The following is an 18,888-nucleotide window of genomic DNA, read 5'->3' on the forward strand; positions in this document are numbered from 1 at the left end:
TTTCTTTACTTAATTTTTCTTCTACTGTTTTGTGATTTTGAAGATAGATAGATAGGTAGATGGATAGATAGATAGCTCGCTCTTCCAGGAATTCCTTTTAGGCTTATGTTTAATTCATTTTTATTTTGTTTTTCTTGGAAGCTTTGTTTATAACTATTTTGATTTCACTATCTTCTGAGTTATTGTCACAATATTAGCTCTTTATGTTTAGATTCTGTTTTCTTCCAAAGTAGTATGATTTGGGGAGAAGTATAGTCATTGCTCTCTTGGTCCGCGCTCTTATTCTTATTTAGACAAAGCTCTGATAGTATGACAATTGATTCTGCTCCTTGATACTGGAAATGTTTCTTTCCCTCAGGGTCTCCATTTCCTCTTGAGAGTGCTCTTTTTCACCTTTTAACTGTCTTAATCATGGATATGAACACAGAGTTGCTAAATAGTTGGTCCTTAGGGCACCCACTCCATCTTCACTGAAAGAATTTAGTCCCCTTGAGAGAACCCCTCAATTTCCTTCTGCACCTGTAAGAAGTTATAAGTGATGGATTTGCCAAACAGTATATTTTCCTGCATTCCCTATTACCACAGAGGCTCCCTGTAATCTTTCCCTTACCATCTCTGGCTTGAGAGTTCCCAAGACTGCTGTTGCTTCTGTCACACCACCTACCTCCCTACCTGAGATATTTCATTCACATGACTGCTTCCAGGTCTACTTCCTTCCCTTTCTCACAGATCTCTTTCCATCTTCCTATCTTGTCTTTGACTTAGAAAGACATCTCAGTCTGATCTTTTGTTTGCACTGCCTAGAATTCAGTTTAAGACTTTATTTTAAAGTTATTCAAGGGGAATGTTGGAAGAACTTTTCTACTCTACCATAACTTCAAATTTTTGTCAGGCTTTCATTATGCTCCCCAATTTTACTTATCTTGAGAAAAGCTTGAAAATTGTATTGCCTCCTTCATGACTTGTGTGTGTGTGTGTGTGTGTATGTCGTTTACTCTTGCTTCTTTTCCCAACATTTTCTTCTGTTCTATTTCTCCTTCCTTGTATAACTTGTCTAAGAACTAAAAAGAAAAGTTATTAAACTGCTAAATGAAAAATGTGAAATATTATTTGTTTCTTAGGTTGAAAAATGCTTCTCCAGAAGATGTAGAATATTATAATTGCCAGCAAGAACTTACAGATGATCTACATAAGCAGTATCAGATAGTGGAGAGAATAATTGGTCAGTAATCATATAATTTTCATTTCTCTTCTTTATCCTTTAAGTTGTCATCTCCATAGATAATTTTATTTTGATTTATGGTTCTTTTAAGAGTAAGCATAAATTGAAAAACTATCAATATCTCTATATTTCACAGCTCATTCCAATCAAAAGTCAGCAGCTGGGTATCCTGATTATTATTGCAAATGGCAGGGCCTCCCCTATTCAGAGTGTAGCTGGGAAGATGGGGCTCTTATTTCCAAAAAGTTTCAGCCACGCATAGATGAATATTTCAGCAGGAATCAATCTAAAACCACTCCCTTTAAAGATTGCAAAGTAAGTATAAATTGAAATTTTCTAATATTTAAATCATGATTATAATTATATTTCTGAGACCTAAATATCTGGAAACATTAATAAAAGGTCTTTGTTAGTGATTAGCACAGGTTTTAGATGAACATACATGGATATATTTGTGGCTTGATTGTTTTGCAGGCAACTAAGCAAATAAGGCATTTTACAGTTGGGGAAATACAAGTAGGAAGCATAAGTAAAATTAGATGTAGTGTGAGAGTGGTTGGAGTAGATTGGACATTTCAGAAATGGCAAAGAAAAGTGATAGCAAAGTTCTTATGAAATAAAAATATCGTATATCTGAATATATGTTCAAACCTCAAAAAATGAGATCTATTTAAAAGGGAAAGAAACAATGTAGAAATAGATACTGAAAACATAATGTATCATATTCTACATTCAAGTTTTTTCAAATCAGGTTCAGAATGTAAATGCATGCTCCATTTATTAATCAATATTATAAATAAAGGGGCATTGATTTGCAAAATAATAGATTACTTGCCATGAGGAAGAAAAGGGTAACAAAAAAATTGAATGAAAGGATTGATGAGGAAGAGAAAGTAGAGGATCTATACTATTTTATTTGTTTCTTTATTATTCTTTAGGACAATACTTTATTATCCCACTTATTGTTTTCTTTATTCTTTGTTGGACTGAGAGCTTAATTTCAGTTATTGGAAGTGTAATCAAATAATAATAATTTTTTTACAGGCAAATTAGATAGAAGAGCCAGGATTTAAGTGACAGTGACTATTCTCTCAAACTTGTCTTGCTATTTTGTCTGGTTTTTATTTTTTTAATCAGGTCAAAGATAGTTCAGATGTACTGAGTTAAACTTGGCAGTAGTATTGCTTGTGAATTTTGGATACTTAATTTGTTATAAATATAAAGGGGTAATGTCAAATGTTTAGGTAACTCTTGTGGTATTTGTCAAGAAAGACTATTCACTCTGTTCTCCTACCTTTCATTTTTGCCTTTTGAACTAAAATTCTTTTTTCAACGGTATTGCCAACTATTTTTTGTAATCATGGAATCATTAAAGTTTTTCCTATGAAAACTGATATTAAAGGGCTTTTTAGAAATTTATGATGATTATCCAAGATTATTATCAATTAACTAAAGTGTTGATTCTTATGTTTAGTAGGTCTGTATACTAATGCTCATTTCTCCCAAGGTATTAAAACAAAGGCCAAGATTTGTTGCCCTGAAGAAGCAACCATCGTATATTGGGGGACCAGAAGGTTTAGAATTAAGAGATTATCAGTTGAATGGTCTAAATTGGCTTGCTCATTCTTGGTGCAAGTGAGTATATACCATGAATTTTTTTTCAGACTCATAGAGAATATTTTGAATTTAGGTAGGATAGATATAGATAATGATTTCCAAAGATTTACTTTAACAGAATGAAATAACTCTAAGCCATTATTAGAAGAGAGTGGAAGGGGTGGGGGTGGGGGAAACAAGCCTTTATTAAGTGCCTTTTATGTGACATGCTCTTTACAAATGTTATCTCAAACATTGCCCAATAATGTCCCTACTCTGTCCTTTGGGTACTACTTTTCAGTTAATTTTAAGTGGCAATAGACTTGAAGGTGGAAGATATTCCTCTGAACTTGACTTTCCCTCTTTGTGTCTCTACATTCCTGAGACCCTTTTCTTAGTTACCTCTACTACTTTCCTCAATTCCACTTAATAGCACCTCCAATTTAAAACCCAAGTCAGGGTGCTCTACATCTTTCCTGCTTTTTCTAAACTTCTTGTGTGACTTTTCTATCTTCAGTAGATAACTGGTTGTCACTTAGTTACCATTTCTTCAACCTCGGTCCATTCTGATTTATTTATGCCACTCCTCTAATACCCATCTTTTTTTTTTTACTATTCGTCAGTTGTTATTGATTTCCCTATCTTAATTCCTACTCATGCTTAAATTCAGCCTTTGCTTTCCCCATTTTTCCTTCTATTGTCATTTACTTTTTTCAAAGTTGACACTTACTTTTCCCAAAATTTTTGGAATAACTGTGAAAATACTTCATTTTTGTATGTTTTAAATGTGTATGTACTTAGAGAAATCAAAAAATATTTTTTCATTAAATCAAATTATTTCCTTCTATAGCCTTTTTTTGCTCAGTTTTTAAAATTAAAATGTTACAATATTCAACGAAAACGTATTTTCTTATAGCACAGGTTATATAGATCCAGAGATAAGCTAGACCAGTGGTTTTTGATCACTCACTTCACCAGTAAACTATTTTTGAGCATGCCTCTTATATGTATATTTATTTCATTGTAAAGTATATACTTAACCTATTGTGCTAATATATTTAGTGTAATTCAGAAAAAAATAGATATTTAACAGTATGAAAAAAATGAAATGAGTCATTTTAAAATTATATAGAAATGATACAAAATCCCTTTTTTTTTGATGTAACAAAAAAATCAGTATTTCTAATGAGAATAAAATATTTATATTTCAACTTACCTTGATAATTTTTTACTTTGTAATAAAGCACACAAAATGTTGATAATACAAACAGGTAAAGTGTCAGCTCCACCTTATTCTTATTTCATTTGTAATAGCATTCAATTCATGCTTTCATTGTAGGGAACTTTTAGGCCATTTAATGCTTTAATAATCTTTAAAAGAGTTAGTTTATGTTAGAAAAGTGTAATTCATATTCATGTAAACTTGTTATAATGCAGTGAAAGCAGTTAAGAAGTGCCTCTATCATCTCCACATTGTAGAAATTTTGCTTCTTCCCTCTGGATGCCTCCTAGGACATATGGCTATCTAAAATGCTTTGTGAAGGCACCCGTGTCAAGTATTAATGCAGCTTAATTTGTTTTGGGATTAAAAAATAAATATAAATGCAAGTTCTAATAGTTTCTTCCTGCATTGCCATGACCTGTCCTTCCCCTCCTCCTCAGGTTCACATGGAAATAATACTACCCTAGATCTTATCATTACTAATTGCCATATTAGTGAACCCTTAAACTCTGTCACAGTCTTCTCTTCCCTCACACATCCTAGCATCCCAGTTCTTTAATCTACTCAGTTACTGTTACCTATATCTCAAGTCCACAAAAAGAATTTATTTTTTATTTTCAAAATAATAATTTTCAAATATTATAGTAACATAGTTTATTGTATATTTTTATTATTTAAAATTTGTCGGTTTTAATTTTTATATGGTAATATCAGTAGTTATAATCCACATTACAAAAAAGCTTTTTGTGGTCCTTAATAGTTTTTAAGACTATAAAGGGAATCCTTAGCCCAAGAAGTTTCATAAACAATGATATGAATGATTCCCAAATCTATATATCCTGCCTTAGTTTCTCCTAAGCTTCAGTCTCACATCATCCAGAAGTAAAGACAATATAATAACAATAGTTAACCCTTATATAGTGCTTTATGATTTATACAGAGCTTTACATGTATTACCTGGATTTCTCAAACTCAGTATTTTGTTAGCTATATGAAACTCAACAAGTCCCCTAAAACTGTCCCATCTTCCAAGCTTACTTATAACAATTAAGGGTACCACCATTCTTCCATATTTATAACCTTAATGTCACCCTCAGCTTCTGGTAGCCTGGGTTATTGCAGCAGTTTAATTGCATTCCTTTATTCAAGTACCTCCCCACCCCAGTCATGCCTAAGTAGTTTTCCAAAAGTGCTGGTCCAGTCACATGTCCCCCAGTCTCCTCAATCAGTGAACTGCATCAATCAATGTACTCAATAAACAACACAGGTGATTTCATTTCTTAACTGTCTTTTCCATGAACACCAATTATATGGGCCTTTTTTATTCATAGTACCGTTTTCCACCCTTACTTCCTGACTTTTTGTCTATTCTAGGATCAAATATAAATTTCTCTTTCTGGCATTTAAAGCTCTTCATAAACTCTTCCCTTCCTGCCTTTCCAGTCTTCTTCCACTTTATTCTTTTCTACACTCTCCATAATTTAGTCAAAATAGGCAGGCCTCCTTTCTGTCTTATTTGGTGCCTTTGCACAAGCTCTCTTTTTTGCTTCTCTCTCGTGCTCTCTCTCTCTCTCTCTCTCTCTCTCTCTCTCTCTCTCTCTCTCTCTCTCTCTCTTAATTGCTGCTTCTTAGAATTCTTGGTTTCCTTAAAACTCAATTGAAATCTCTCCTCTTGTCTGAGTCCTTATACTTTAAGTAACTAGTGCCTTTCCCTCTGAGATTACCCTCTGTTTACTCCTGATGGTGGATCAAATGAGATAATACTTGTAAAACTATATAAATCACAAAACCCTATATAAATGTTATCTATTGTTATTATTCTGTCTTTACTTACATTGTTATTTCAGTGATGGCTCCTTTGTTAGAATGAAAACTCCTTATACAAGCACTGAAGGTTTTTGCCTTTCTTTTTTTGTCCTCTATCCTTAGCACATTGCCTGGTACATTGTAAGTTCCTAATGTTTATTGGTTGTCTCTCTATGGGCTTTTTTGTTCTCTACCTACCCTCCAAAGCAATTTTGGAAAGCAGTGATCTAGAGCAATATATTCCAGCCTTTAAAATAATTTTTTTACACTCATAAATGTTTAGTTTGCCATGATACTCATGTAAATTTACTTTTGCTCTCTATAAAGCTGACTGTCAGACTACCCCTTCTTCCCATTCAGATAGTTTAAAGACCTGATTGATAACACAGAATGATGAAATGAAAGTCTGTATTTGGAATTAGAGGACTTCAATTTAGTTCATGGTTCTTATGAGCCTTGAGAGATTGAGTTGCTGAATGAGAGTTCCATATCATATATGTATAGGCAGGACTTGCATCCCATTTCTCATATTCAGAGTCAATCAACTATTGTGAAGTAACTTTTCCATTTTAAAAAGCAAACCTTGCAGATGTAACTAAAATAGACACCTTATTCTCTTTCAGCCAGTATGTCACTTGTTAATTTTCCTTGAATAACTTGGCTACATTTTTATAGGAATCTGATTAATTGTTTATATTCATTGGCTCAGAACCCATTATTCCAAGTCTCTATAATATACTCACTTCTTCTATCTCCTTATTATTCTACTGCTATTTGTCTCTGAAACTTCACTCTGGAAGTTAGGTTAATCGTTTCTGATCCTTCTGGTTTAATAATGATTATTTAATGGGTAAGTTTCCCTTTTTTTAAACTTTTATTTAATTAGTTTAGGTAGTTCAATGCCTCTTGGGCCAAAAGGATGTTTTCCTTTGTAGAACTCACTCTTGAAAAAAAAGACTACAAGGTAGCTTTTTTTATGACCAAAAATTTCAATAACTTGACACACAGGATAAGAAAAGAGAGATACTTTTTATCCTTTGTTCCTTTCTTTCCTCTTTTTCTTCTTTTCTCCTATTTTCCTTCTCAGTCATTTCTGGTTCTCCATTCAGTGTTTTTCTTTGTCTTTCTTGTCTACAGAGAGCTCATAAGGGACTGTGACATTTTTTATTGCTTTCAATACTTATCACAGTGTCATATAAAATGGATACTGAGTAAATGTTTGTTGAATAAGTATTTGCAATGTGAGAAAACACTTCTTTTCTTGTATTTTGTAGAGGAAATAGCTGTATACTTGCTGATGAAATGGGCCTTGGAAAAACAATACAGACGATCTCATTTCTTAACTATCTTTTCCATGAACACCAATTATATGGGCCTTTCTTATTAGTAGTGCCACTTTCCACCCTTACTTCCTGGCAAAGAGAAATTCAGACATGGGCTCCCCAGATGAATGCTGTGGTATATTTAGGGGATATTAACAGCAGAAATATGGTAAGTTGTTTAAACACAACTATAGTAAGACATATCTCATTAGAAATGAGTAAAGTTTTTGAATTTTTCTATTAAAATATTTTGTTTGAGACTATGTTTTTTGGTTTGTTTAGATAAGGACACATGAATGGATGCATCTTCAAACCAAACGGTTAAAATTTAATATTCTTTTGACAACTTATGAAATTTTACTGAAAGATAAGGTATGTAATGCCTGATCATTAAATAGGTTCTTTTCTGTATTTATTACATATATAAGGTTATCTGTGTTGTCAGGAGAGTAGGAATCATTTCTATTAACATTATTTCTTATGGTGTCCATATTACAATGTATTTGTAGAGTCTTAAAATTTGTCGATGACTACTTTGCTCTTTACTAAATCAAGATGATTTAAATACCTTAAGGGAAAAAATTAAATATATTAATTTCTTTAGGTGTAAAATAAGAATATAGAGACTTAAATACTGTCTTAGATATAAAATTATATTCCAGTGGAAGAATTGCAGGACTTGGGAAGAGATCCCATTATAATCTTGACTGCTACTTTTACTAGTTTTATGTTTACTAGAGTAAGTCAGTAACTCTAGGTCTATCTCAGAGGTTTTTTGTGAGTTATATACTCTGAACTATAATTGATATTGTTATTGGGATTTTTGGAGACATGTTATAATGGATATAGGACTTTATCATCAAGCAAATCTGGTTTTAAGTGATACCTAAGGGCTCTGTGGTGATGTGCAAGTTACATGAATCTCTTGGTATCAGTGGTAACATTCTAAGATTTTAATTACTCATGATTTGCTGATTTACATTAGGTTTCTGCATCAGAAGTTCATGTTGATGAACTCATGGATATTTACAAAGAAAAGAGACACTTTAAAAAAAACCGTCTTATTGTTACAATGTCTTCAACTTGATTAAATAACTGCCTCTTGGCTTATAAGAGTAATGGTTAGTAGAATTAGCTAGTAAGGCTATATCAGTTTTATCCTGTTTAATATTAACTAGAAGGACTAAGTATGCCAAAAGACTTTGAAATAAAAACAATTTTACTTTGAAGCATAAATTTTCATCCTATTTTTTCTGTTTTCTTTGTCAAATGTATTTTTTAAAAAATACACTATATTAGGGGCGGCTAGGTGGCACAGTGGATAAAGCACCAGCCCTGGAGTCAAGAGTGCCTGGGTTCAAATCCAGTCTCAGACACTTAATAATTACCTAGCTGTGTGGCCTTGGGCAAGCCACTTAACCCCATTTGCCTTGTCAAAATCTAAAAAAAAAAATACACTATATCAACTGACATAATTTGATCCTTCAAGATATTATTAATTTCTTGTCCTATTGTTAAGCTTGTATTAAGTAGAATAAGAACATAAGAGAATAAAGCATCATCTGCCATCACTACTATGCTGTATTTTTTTCTGTCATCTTTAGTCCATTTCTGTATTAACTTATAATTTCTAACAGAGATGAAAGTCAAGATTAATGAATGTTGTTAGAATCCTAGGAAAGGGAGTTGAAATGACTTCATTTACAGTATTTATAAGGTCAGAGATTTAGACCTAGAAAAGACCATCAAATTGAGCTATATTTTATAAGATGATAAAATTGAGGCTTCTAGAAACACACAACTCTTTAGTATTGAGGCAGGATTTGAAATTAGTTTTTTCTACTTCAAACCTTTCCTTCTCCTTTTTTGTCACCTTTCTGCTCTCCTTATTACCAGTGCTATAGAGATTAATAAGGGTACAGGAATATTAAAAGCCTTCTTTGTTGTTTATCCCTCCCCTCCAAACGGGGGGAAGAAAAAACAGGTAACATAATGGATGAATTCAAATACCACCTCTGTCACTTAATAGTCTGACACTAGACAAAGTTATTTAATTTTTCTTCTCAATAAAATGGAGATTTTATTTCAAGCTCTCATTTTCTTCAACTAGAAAATGGAGATAATAATAACCCTGCTTCATGGATTTTTTTTCATCAAATGAAACAGATGTGAGTAAAGGGCTATAAAATGCTAATTATTCAACCTCAACATCTTTACAGACAAGAAGGAAGATAGAAAAATATAGCCTAGTCTCATGTACCTATATGTGTAGAATCTAACTTAAACCCATCAAATTTCTACCTACTAATGGGATATCACTTACCCAAGGAATCAGCATGGTACAGTGAACATAGCATAGGTTCTGACTTAGAAGACACTAGTTAGAATCCTGCCTTCACTATCTACTACTACCTGTATTATTTAGGACAAATCACTTAATTGAACTACAATTTTTCTCATGTAAAAGGAGAATATTAGATTGTATATCCTATATAAGATACCTTACAGAACTTTGACCTAAGATGATCCTGTGGTTACTAGCCTATAAAAAATGTCTTGTAGTTAGTATTCAGTTAACTTTACTCTTCATGATCATGATATTCTGCCTTAGTCGTAAATTCTGGGAAAGTACTTAGCAGAATTAAATTAAATTTGCTTTTTGTATTAAAGATTTAAGTAACATCTTCTAATTAAAATATGTGACTTCATATTCAAGGCATTCCTTGGTGGCCTAAATTGGGCATTCATAGGTGTAGATGAAGCTCATCGATTAAAGAATGACGACTCACTTTTATATAAGACCTTAATAGACTTTAAATCCAATCATCGTCTTCTCATTACGGGAACCCCTCTACAAAATTCCCTCAAAGAGCTCTGGTCTTTACTCCACTTCATCATGCCAGAAAAGTAAGCCAACTATGAGAATGAAATTTCATTCCAGATTATTAAAAATATTTTTGGGGGGAGGCTAAAAAATTTAAACTTAATTATAGTAATTTAGTATTGTGACTATGGAAATTTTTTCTGTGAAAAAGATAAAGGAAGTTTTAACTTAGCAATTAAAAACTGATTAGAAGTCTCAAAATATTGAAAACACTTTAAAAGCCTTTACAATGAATGCAATGATGTGCAATGATGTTCAGATATATTCCTTGTTTTATTTTTTTTAAAGATTAACTGAAATTAATTAATAATTTAAATTCACCTTGACTTAAAAGACTATATGTATTTCTTGGGGGAACTGGGGGAGGATTTTAGCAGAGTAATAGAAAATTCAAAGTTTGAGATATATTGACACGTATACACACACACACACACACGCACACGCACATGCACACGTCTTATTTGGTGAAAACTGTATTTTTAATGACTTACTTTAAACTGAAGTTTTCATTTCCTTCAATAATGAGTCCAATCATGTTTAAGATTTTCTTCCTGGGAAGATTTTGAAGAGGAACATGGCAAAGGGAGAGAATATGGATATGCAAGTCTCCACAAGGAACTTGAACCTTTTCTCTTACGTCGGGTTAAGAAAGATGTTGAAAAATCTCTGCCTGCCAAAGTTGAACAGATTTTGAGAATGGAAATGAGTGCATTGCAGAAGCAATATTACAAGTAAGTTGCATCACCCACAGTACATTCTGAACTTATTTGATTGTAAAAACCAGTTTGATTCATGAACTGTTTAGTAGTGTATTGTTGCTACTCAGTCCTTTAAGTTGTGTCCTACACTACTCTTCAGGATCCCATTTTGATTTTTTGTGGCAAAGATACAGGGATTATTTACCATTTCCTTCCTCAACTTATTTTATAGCTGAGGACCTGCTGAAGCAAAGAGGGTTTAAGAAACTTGTCTTTAGCCACATACCTAATATGATTTGAGGCCAGATCTGAACTCAGGAAAATGAGTCTTCCTAATTATAAGCCAGGTACACTACTGCACCACCTTATTATGCCCTAGCATTGTAGTTAAGGACTGGTAAAAAAGTTTTCTCATGATTAATTTTTTTGAATGAGGAGGTCCTATTGTTGGAACTCCAGTGGCTCTTGTTTGAGGGAAACATTCTATTTTGATTTCATTAAGTCCCACAATATTGCAGTGGAAGAGATCTGTAATCACTCAAAGAAGTTTGACTTAACCATCCTTGTGGATGAAAAATATCTTAGTTTACTGAGAAAGAGTTGTGGAGTTTGAACAAAGACCAAAGACATTTACCTTTAATTTAAAAAAAAACTTATCTTTTATGTAATTCTGCTATATCTCATAATACATGTTTCTTCTTTGAGGATATGATTGCTCTCTCATCACATTCAGACATAAAGATTAACAAACTGCCTTCTGTGGGGGGGTGGGGGGAGGGAAGCAAGATGGGGGGGGAATTGTAAAACTCAAAATAAATAAAATCTTAAAAAAAAAAGAAAGATTTCCAAATCATTTTACAGAGAAAATCACATATAAAACTTTTCTTTTTTTTCTTTTTAGGTTTTTACAAGGCAAACTGGGTTAAGTGGCTTGCCCAAGGCCACACAGCTAGGTAATTATTAAGTGTACCTGATATGTACTTAATAATAATAAATAATAATAAAGTCAGGTACTCCTGACTCCAAGGCTGGTGCTTTATGCACTATGCCACCTAGCCGCCCCATATAAAACTTTGCTAAAAGAAATTAATAGGGGGTGGCTAGGTGGCGCAGTGGATAAAGCACCGGCCCTGGAGTCAGGAGTACCTGGGTTCAAATCCGGTCTCAGACACTTAATAATTACCTAGCTGTGTGGCCTTGGGCAAGCCACTTAACCCCGTTTGCCTTGCAAAAACCTAAAAACAAAATTAATAAAAGAGTTTCAAAGAGCTTTATGTACATTTAAAAAAAATGTCTTAGCCCAGCTGGCTGTTGGCATTTGATTAAACATTTGGTAAACTGGTCCATCAGTATGCATGTCTTAAACAGACTATAAATTGGCCACTAGTTGATACCAGAATTGAATAGTATTGCAAAGCTCCTTCATTGATACCAGGCTTTCCATGAAAGCAAAGGCAAACTTTTTTTTTTTAATACGAGCATTCTATCAGTGAAGAACCAAGAGTGAATATTATCTAAAGTACAATGGAGAGGCATCTCAGGCTGCAACACATAGTTAATGAATAACCTCAAAGAACAGGAGTAAAAGCTGTCACTATGGAAAATTAGATTATATAGAGAAGATGGTTCATTCACATAATAAGGACCAGGGTTAACCATATCAGCCTGTGTGCTTCACTTATCTATGCTATAGCAGGAGAAATTGTGGGTGATCTTCAACATAGAAGGAAAATTGACTTGATTGCTCTCAGAGTATTGTAAAGTTCCTTCAGCATAGTGACTTTGACCCCCTATAGCCAATTCAGTAGGAGACATGGACAAAATCTACATAGGCAGTCATGAATCAGTTGTCATGATGAACTTCAGTATTTATGAGATTCTAAATATATTTGAGTGTTTTTGTATCTACAAAGCATTGCTAGATGATAAAAATACAAAGATAAAAATCAAATGGGGAACAATCAGACATATAGAAAATTAAATGCAAAAGTAATTTCCAGGTCAAGAGCCTGAGCATATTAAGAGGATCAAGATAGAAGTGCTATAGGACATAGCATTTGAGTTGAGCTTTGAAGGAAACTGGTATAGAGATCAGGTGGCAGTTTTTTCTAGGATTGGAGATCACTTAGAAAGTTGGAATGTCTTTTATGAGTAACAATATTAAGACCAATTAAACTGATCTGTAGAGTATGTGAAAGTGATTAGTTTTTCAATATATTGAAACTTCTTTAGAACTTAGGGTAGAAGATTAATTCTGACCTTTTAAACTTAACCATGTTTTAATGGGGTCAGTCATGTTTTGGGCAATATAATTTTATCTCTGCTTAGGCAGAGAGATCTTCTGCAACAAGAGTTCTATATATACTGATGAAAGCAGAAGTACAGAATTAAAAACAAAAACTCATAAAAGAAAACCACTAAGGAATTTTAGGTTATGCTATGAGTTCTTTAAGATTTCACAAGTGTATATTTTTCTAGCAAACATGCTACATCTCTGATTTTTGTTTTAGATGGATTTTAACCAGGAATTACAAAGCCCTTAGCAAAGGTTCAAAGGGCAGTACCTCAGGCTTTTTGAACATAATGATGGAACTCAAAAAGTGTTGTAACCATTGCTACCTCATCAAACCACCTGATAATAATGAATTCTATAATAAACAGGAGGCCTTACAGGTATGTTTTTTGCATATTATTATTTTGTATAGAGTTTTGACTTCTAGTTTGTCTATTGGTTTGATGTAAGATGGGTCTAAAGCAGAAATTTTTTCCAAGATTTGGTATTAAGTGGCAAATATAAGATGAATTTTTGTGTAGGAAAAAAAACCAATTCAGTCTATAGGGACATACATTAGGAAATAAATTTCAACTGAAGCAAGAGTGGGAAAAGCAGATTAAAAGATTTTTAAAGGACCTTGAATATAATAGTAGTTGCTCATATTTATATAGGTCTTTAAGATGCATAGTTATGAACTAAAACTTCAAAATAGCTAATTTTATTTTTGTCGTGTTCTTTAAGCTATGTGTAACAAGTTTACTATGAATTACATTTAATTTCATCTTTTTTTATAACAACTGATTTCTTCTTTAGCATTTAATCAGAAGTAGTGGAAAATTAATTCTTCTTGATAAGCTGTTGATCCGGCTAAAAGAGCGAGGCAACAGAGTTCTGATTTTCTCTCAAATGGTGCGAATGTTAGACATACTTGCAGAATATTTGAAGTATCGTCAGTTTCCTTTTCAAGTAAGACTTTATCTTCAATCTTGAACTGCTGTTATTATTGTTGATTCTTAAATTTTAGTCTACTCTTCAAGAAAATTATACAAAATTATCTTTTAGACATTTTGATAAACGACATTAATCTTCTAACCCTTTCAAAAGAACTCATGCTTTTAGCATTTTTATATTTCAACACTCCTGTTTTCTTTACCTTTTTTAACTTTATTTCTGTTCGTTCTTTGCCTTTGCCCAAAAACTTTCCTATTTTCTGTGCCATTCTCCCCAAATTCTTATAAATTTCCTGCTTTTTTTTAAAGCTCTGGGAGTGGCATAAAGTCATAAGGATGGATACAAAGCCAAGGATATGACTTAAAGATAGGCATATTCCAAGTAAGAGTTTTTGATAAGAAAAGCAGAATGATAAGAAGCCTCAGCATGAAATAAAAATATTTTCTGTTTAGAGGTCACTATTTCAAATATATTATTCTTCATGAGGCTTATAATGCCAACATGCTTTTGAATTAACATTGCTAATATGTTTTAATCAGATCAAACCCTGAGGTTGTGGAACCCTAATATATCACTATTTATTTAGCTCAACTCACTCATTTAAAATAAATGTGATTCTGGAACTATCTAACCCCTGTGAAGTTATTTGGTAGTGATGGGTTGGTAACAATGTGATAGATTTAACTAGGAAAGATACTAAGGTATTTTTTTAATGCCTCTGTCTTAAGTTCTTGAGTTTATAAGTTCTGATGGCAACGAAGGCCCATCCTTTTGTAGTGTCAATCACTTGTTATTGATTCATGTTACAACTACTGTTCACATGGAACCCTTCTCTACTTTGACCTTCAGAGTTCTTTTCTGAATTACTTTGAAGGCTGAACTAGAGAAGATGGGGGCCAGTGTGGTAATGTGAGTGGTCCTGGAGAAGCTGGGTGAGCCCAAGGGAGAGTTCTCTTTGTGAAGGACAAGGTTGCCCTTAATAGGTTCGTCCTGAGAGATGGTTCCTCGTTTTAGAAAGCATCAGTGGCATCCAATGAGATCTCACTTAAGACATCCAGTGACAGGTTAACTTTATCTTAGTGTCAAGAATTTGTTACCAAAAAATTAGACCATGGAGAGACAAGTTAGCAGCTTTACTGTATTGTCAAAACTTTGTTGCCATAAAATTAGAGAGACAAGTTAACTTTACTATTTTCTTTGTCCCTGTAAGATTACTATATGATGATCAGATCATCAAAAGACAAATTAGCTTCACTCTACTGTTGATTTCCGAAGATAAAATTCTTTATTGCTATTATGATAAAGGCCTTACTCAAAAATATCAAGATCTCCTATTGATCACCAACAACTGTGATGATCACCTTGTCGGGCCACTTGACTCACAAGGGATAGTGAGATGGTGTCTTTACACAATGGCCCCTCACTGTAAAAATGTTCTGTATAAGTCATGACATCACTTTCCTGATGTTATGGTCTTCAATACCTAAGGACAACTCCTAGTGCCAGGCATTGCTACTCTTTGACCCTAAACAAATGCATCACTTTAAATGCTTTAGACTTTAGTTTCCTTATCTATAAGTGAAGGGATTGGGCTTGGTCAAAGATGTCTAACCAGATTGAAATGTATTTGGAATGTGAAATGTAATTTAGCAAAATAAACATAAATAAAATAGAACATGATATTAATATGTGATTTTCTAATTTAGTATGTAGCTATCAGGGTTCCTTATGTATGATATAGTAGTCCACCACAACCCCATTTGAGATTGGCACTACAGGTCTAAGTGATCTCTAAAGTCCCTTTTGCTTCCAGATATCTTATTCTAAACTTTTCTGAACCTAAAGAAATAGTTGCCCAAAAAATCAATTGAAAAGTTAATAGTTAATGCCATCTATGGTAGTAAGTTGAGAAAAATTAAAAGTTAAAAATAGAGTAAAATAATGTTTGACAATCTTTTAAATGATGTTAAAGAAACTTTTCATTTAAATGATTTCCATATGACTCTCCTAAAAGAATGAATATAAAACCTGTTTTACTCTAAATCCACTGAGAGATTGAAATTTCTTCAGTTTTATTAATAAGCTTTATATTTTCACTTACATTACTTTATTTTGCAATTTTATTTTGTTTTTCTCATAAGATTTGACTATACATTATCTTAACTTATATATTTTTGTCATTTCAGAGACTAGATGGTTCAATCAAAGGAGAATTAAGAAAACAAGCATTAGATCATTTTAATGCTGAAGGGTCTGAGGTGTGAATTTAATTTTCTCCCATTTAAATATTTAATATAAATACATGTGACTCTTAGGAAACATGATGATATAATTATATGTACAATCATTGTAGCCTTTTTGAAAACACTTGAAATGTCCATATATGTCAATTGGATTAAGAAAATTATTACAAAATAGATTTCTTCATTATTTTAACTATTAAAGACTTTTCCTGTTCTATTTAGAGAGAACTGTATATTAAAGGTTTTTTTAGAATTAAATTATTATGCTGACATTTACTGAAAGGTAAATTTGCCTTTCACATTTAAAATTTACTTCCATATTTCCCCATGTATAAGACACACTTTAATTTTGGGGCTCAAAATTTGAAAAAATGTATTACATAAAGTTATTGAACTCAATTTTACTCATCATGAAATTCAAGGGCCTTCTGCTCATGGCTTTCAGACACCTTTTGGGCAAGTCTGGTGCGTGGATGCATGCTTATTCCATTTCATGAACCTGAAGCACCAATTGTGTCCTCCTTTGAAATCAGTAACTTCTTTTTCATCAGCAATTCCTCCCTCATGCGGAACCATCTTTGTGGACATAGGAATTCAAATGGTCCTTTGCTCTTCAATTCCGTCTCTAAATCAGAACATTTTGCTGACTTGCTGCTCAGGGTTTTCTTCTGCCGTGGCATTTTCAGTAGGGTTTTTTCTTCCCTTAGCCAGTTTCAGATTATTTTCTCAGTTACAGAAGGACCAAACTTAGATTTGACAGCACTATTTCCATTCACTTTTGCAGACTGGATCACTTTGAACTTGAATTCAGCACAGTGTGAAAATCTTTTCTGAGCCATTTCAGGGCAGAACGTGGCAAAACATAAGCTAATATACCAGTAAAAAATGTGAAACAATGAGTGCAAAGACAACAAAAACAAAAAAGTGGGAACTACAAGTAAAAAGATCTACTATAATTAGCACAAAAGCAAACTTGAAAAAGTGGGAAATTGAAACTAAAAAAGTCTACAACCACTGTATAAAATGCTCCTGTTTTTAGACCCCAAATTTTTTGAAAAAAAAAAATGATGTGTCTTATACATGGCGAAATATGGAAAGATCACTAGCTTCCACTGAGGGATTTAAAATTGTTACATATCTATTTTTAATAACATTCAACTATGATGGATTTAAAAGTGTCACTATTTTTTTTCCCTAGGACTTTTGTTTCTTACTTTCCACAAGGGCTGGAGGACTAGGCATCAATTTAGCATCTGCTGACACTGTTGTTATATTTGATTCTGACTGGAACCCCCAAAATGATCTTCAGGCACAGGCTAGAGCCCATAGAATAGGGCAGAAGAAACAGGTATAAGTACATCACAATTCTAAAATCCGTTCTTCATTCAGGGTTTTTTAAAATTGATATTTGTTAATTCTTTGGTATCTTTTGTTTTATTAGAAATATTGGAGTTAGATGATCATTCTTCTCCTAAGGTCCACAGATCCCAAAGGGGTACTTGGATTGATCTCAGGGAAATCTGAACTCATAAAAAAATTCCATCTGTATTTCAATATAAATTGGTTTTCTTTCTAATCCTATATATTTTACTAAATCCATTTAATAATACTATAATGAGAGGTAATTTACAGACTTCATTTGTTGGTCAGGAGTCCATAACTTATAAAAGAGTTCAGAAGCCCTGTTCTAAATGAATTTTCCCACAGTTCAGCCAGTGACAGAGTAAAGCTGGAATTAAAATTTAAGAAGACATTTATAAATGTAAAATGGGTTATTGTTAGCCCTTTTGTTTGTACATAAAAACTTGGGAAAAATTTCACACAGGCAGAAAAGTGTTTGATATTGTATTTGTATAATTATTTGTATAATTATTCTTTCCCCATCCTTTGAAAAAAACCATGCACTTAGAAGCCAGTGCAATTTTCAATTTTATTAAATGATTATTTTTATTTGTTCATGCTAAGCTGGCAGCTAATAGGTATTTAACTGTGTGATCTGCCTCTATTATAGAAATGTATCATCTCTCCAAGTTGTTTTGTTTTTTTTTGTGAATTTGAAAATTCTGCTTTTGGCAGAATTTATATTCAGTATGCTAAAAATGTGAAAGGAGAGATTGCAGTATCCTTATTTATTCAAACCTCTTTTTCATCCCTAGTTCCTTAATAGTGAATTTCCCTAGAGCTTTTATGATTTAGTTTTTTGATCTCTTCACTAGTTCATATTCACTTCCCTAGCCATTAAACTCTTCTTCTCACTCATATATTTTTATCACTTCATTAATAATTTGAAATGTAGCATTGTTGTGTTCACTTTTTTGGCATGTCCAACATTTTGTGAAAGTCTTTCTGACTTCAGAACCAGTTCTTGTATCTATTTCTCTACCCGGCTGCCCTTTTGAAGCAGCACTTGGACTAAAAATTAAAAACATCAGGGTTTTCTCTTGGGCATGTCACTTTACCTCTTTGGTTCTCAGCTTATTTATCCATAATGTGAAGGGATTAGTTTAAATGATTTCCATGAATACTCCCATCTCTAAAGTTCTTTATTTTTTTTTTTTGTGACTGACAGTCACATTTTGTGAACTAACTTGTTTTATGACTTGAGGTACTGAGACATAAAGTTTTAAGTACTTGCCCAGTCACATGACTGATATATGTCTGAGGCTAGC

At 32.9% G+C, this 18,888-nt stretch overlaps 1 protein-coding gene across 3 annotated transcripts in view; it reads left to right on the forward strand.

Annotated features, from left to right (window-relative positions):
• Window positions 1–18,888, forward strand: part of CHD1 (chromodomain helicase DNA binding protein 1) — a 123,357-nt gene that overhangs the window by 54,096 nt on the left and 50,373 nt on the right. For all 3 annotated transcript variants that reach the window (XM_074201502.1, XM_074201504.1, XM_074201503.1), the window contains exons 9-19: window positions 1,122–1,222; window positions 1,359–1,537; window positions 2,730–2,857; window positions 7,121–7,337; window positions 7,451–7,540; window positions 9,885–10,075; window positions 10,595–10,783; window positions 13,261–13,423; window positions 13,839–13,991; window positions 16,163–16,234; window positions 17,418–17,567. In XM_074201502.1, the coding sequence (XP_074057603.1) occupies window positions 1,122–1,222; window positions 1,359–1,537; window positions 2,730–2,857; window positions 7,121–7,337; window positions 7,451–7,540; window positions 9,885–10,075; window positions 10,595–10,783; window positions 13,261–13,423; window positions 13,839–13,991; window positions 16,163–16,234; window positions 17,418–17,567 (1,633 nt within the window). The remainder of the gene's footprint in view (window positions 1–1,121; window positions 1,223–1,358; window positions 1,538–2,729; window positions 2,858–7,120; window positions 7,338–7,450; window positions 7,541–9,884; window positions 10,076–10,594; window positions 10,784–13,260; window positions 13,424–13,838; window positions 13,992–16,162; window positions 16,235–17,417; window positions 17,568–18,888) is intronic.

The sequence above is a fragment of the Macrotis lagotis genome, chromosome X (assembly GCF_037893015.1).
Source record: "Macrotis lagotis isolate mMagLag1 chromosome X, bilby.v1.9.chrom.fasta, whole genome shotgun sequence".
Classification (NCBI taxonomy): Eukaryota; Metazoa; Chordata; class Mammalia; order Peramelemorphia; family Peramelidae; genus Macrotis; species Macrotis lagotis.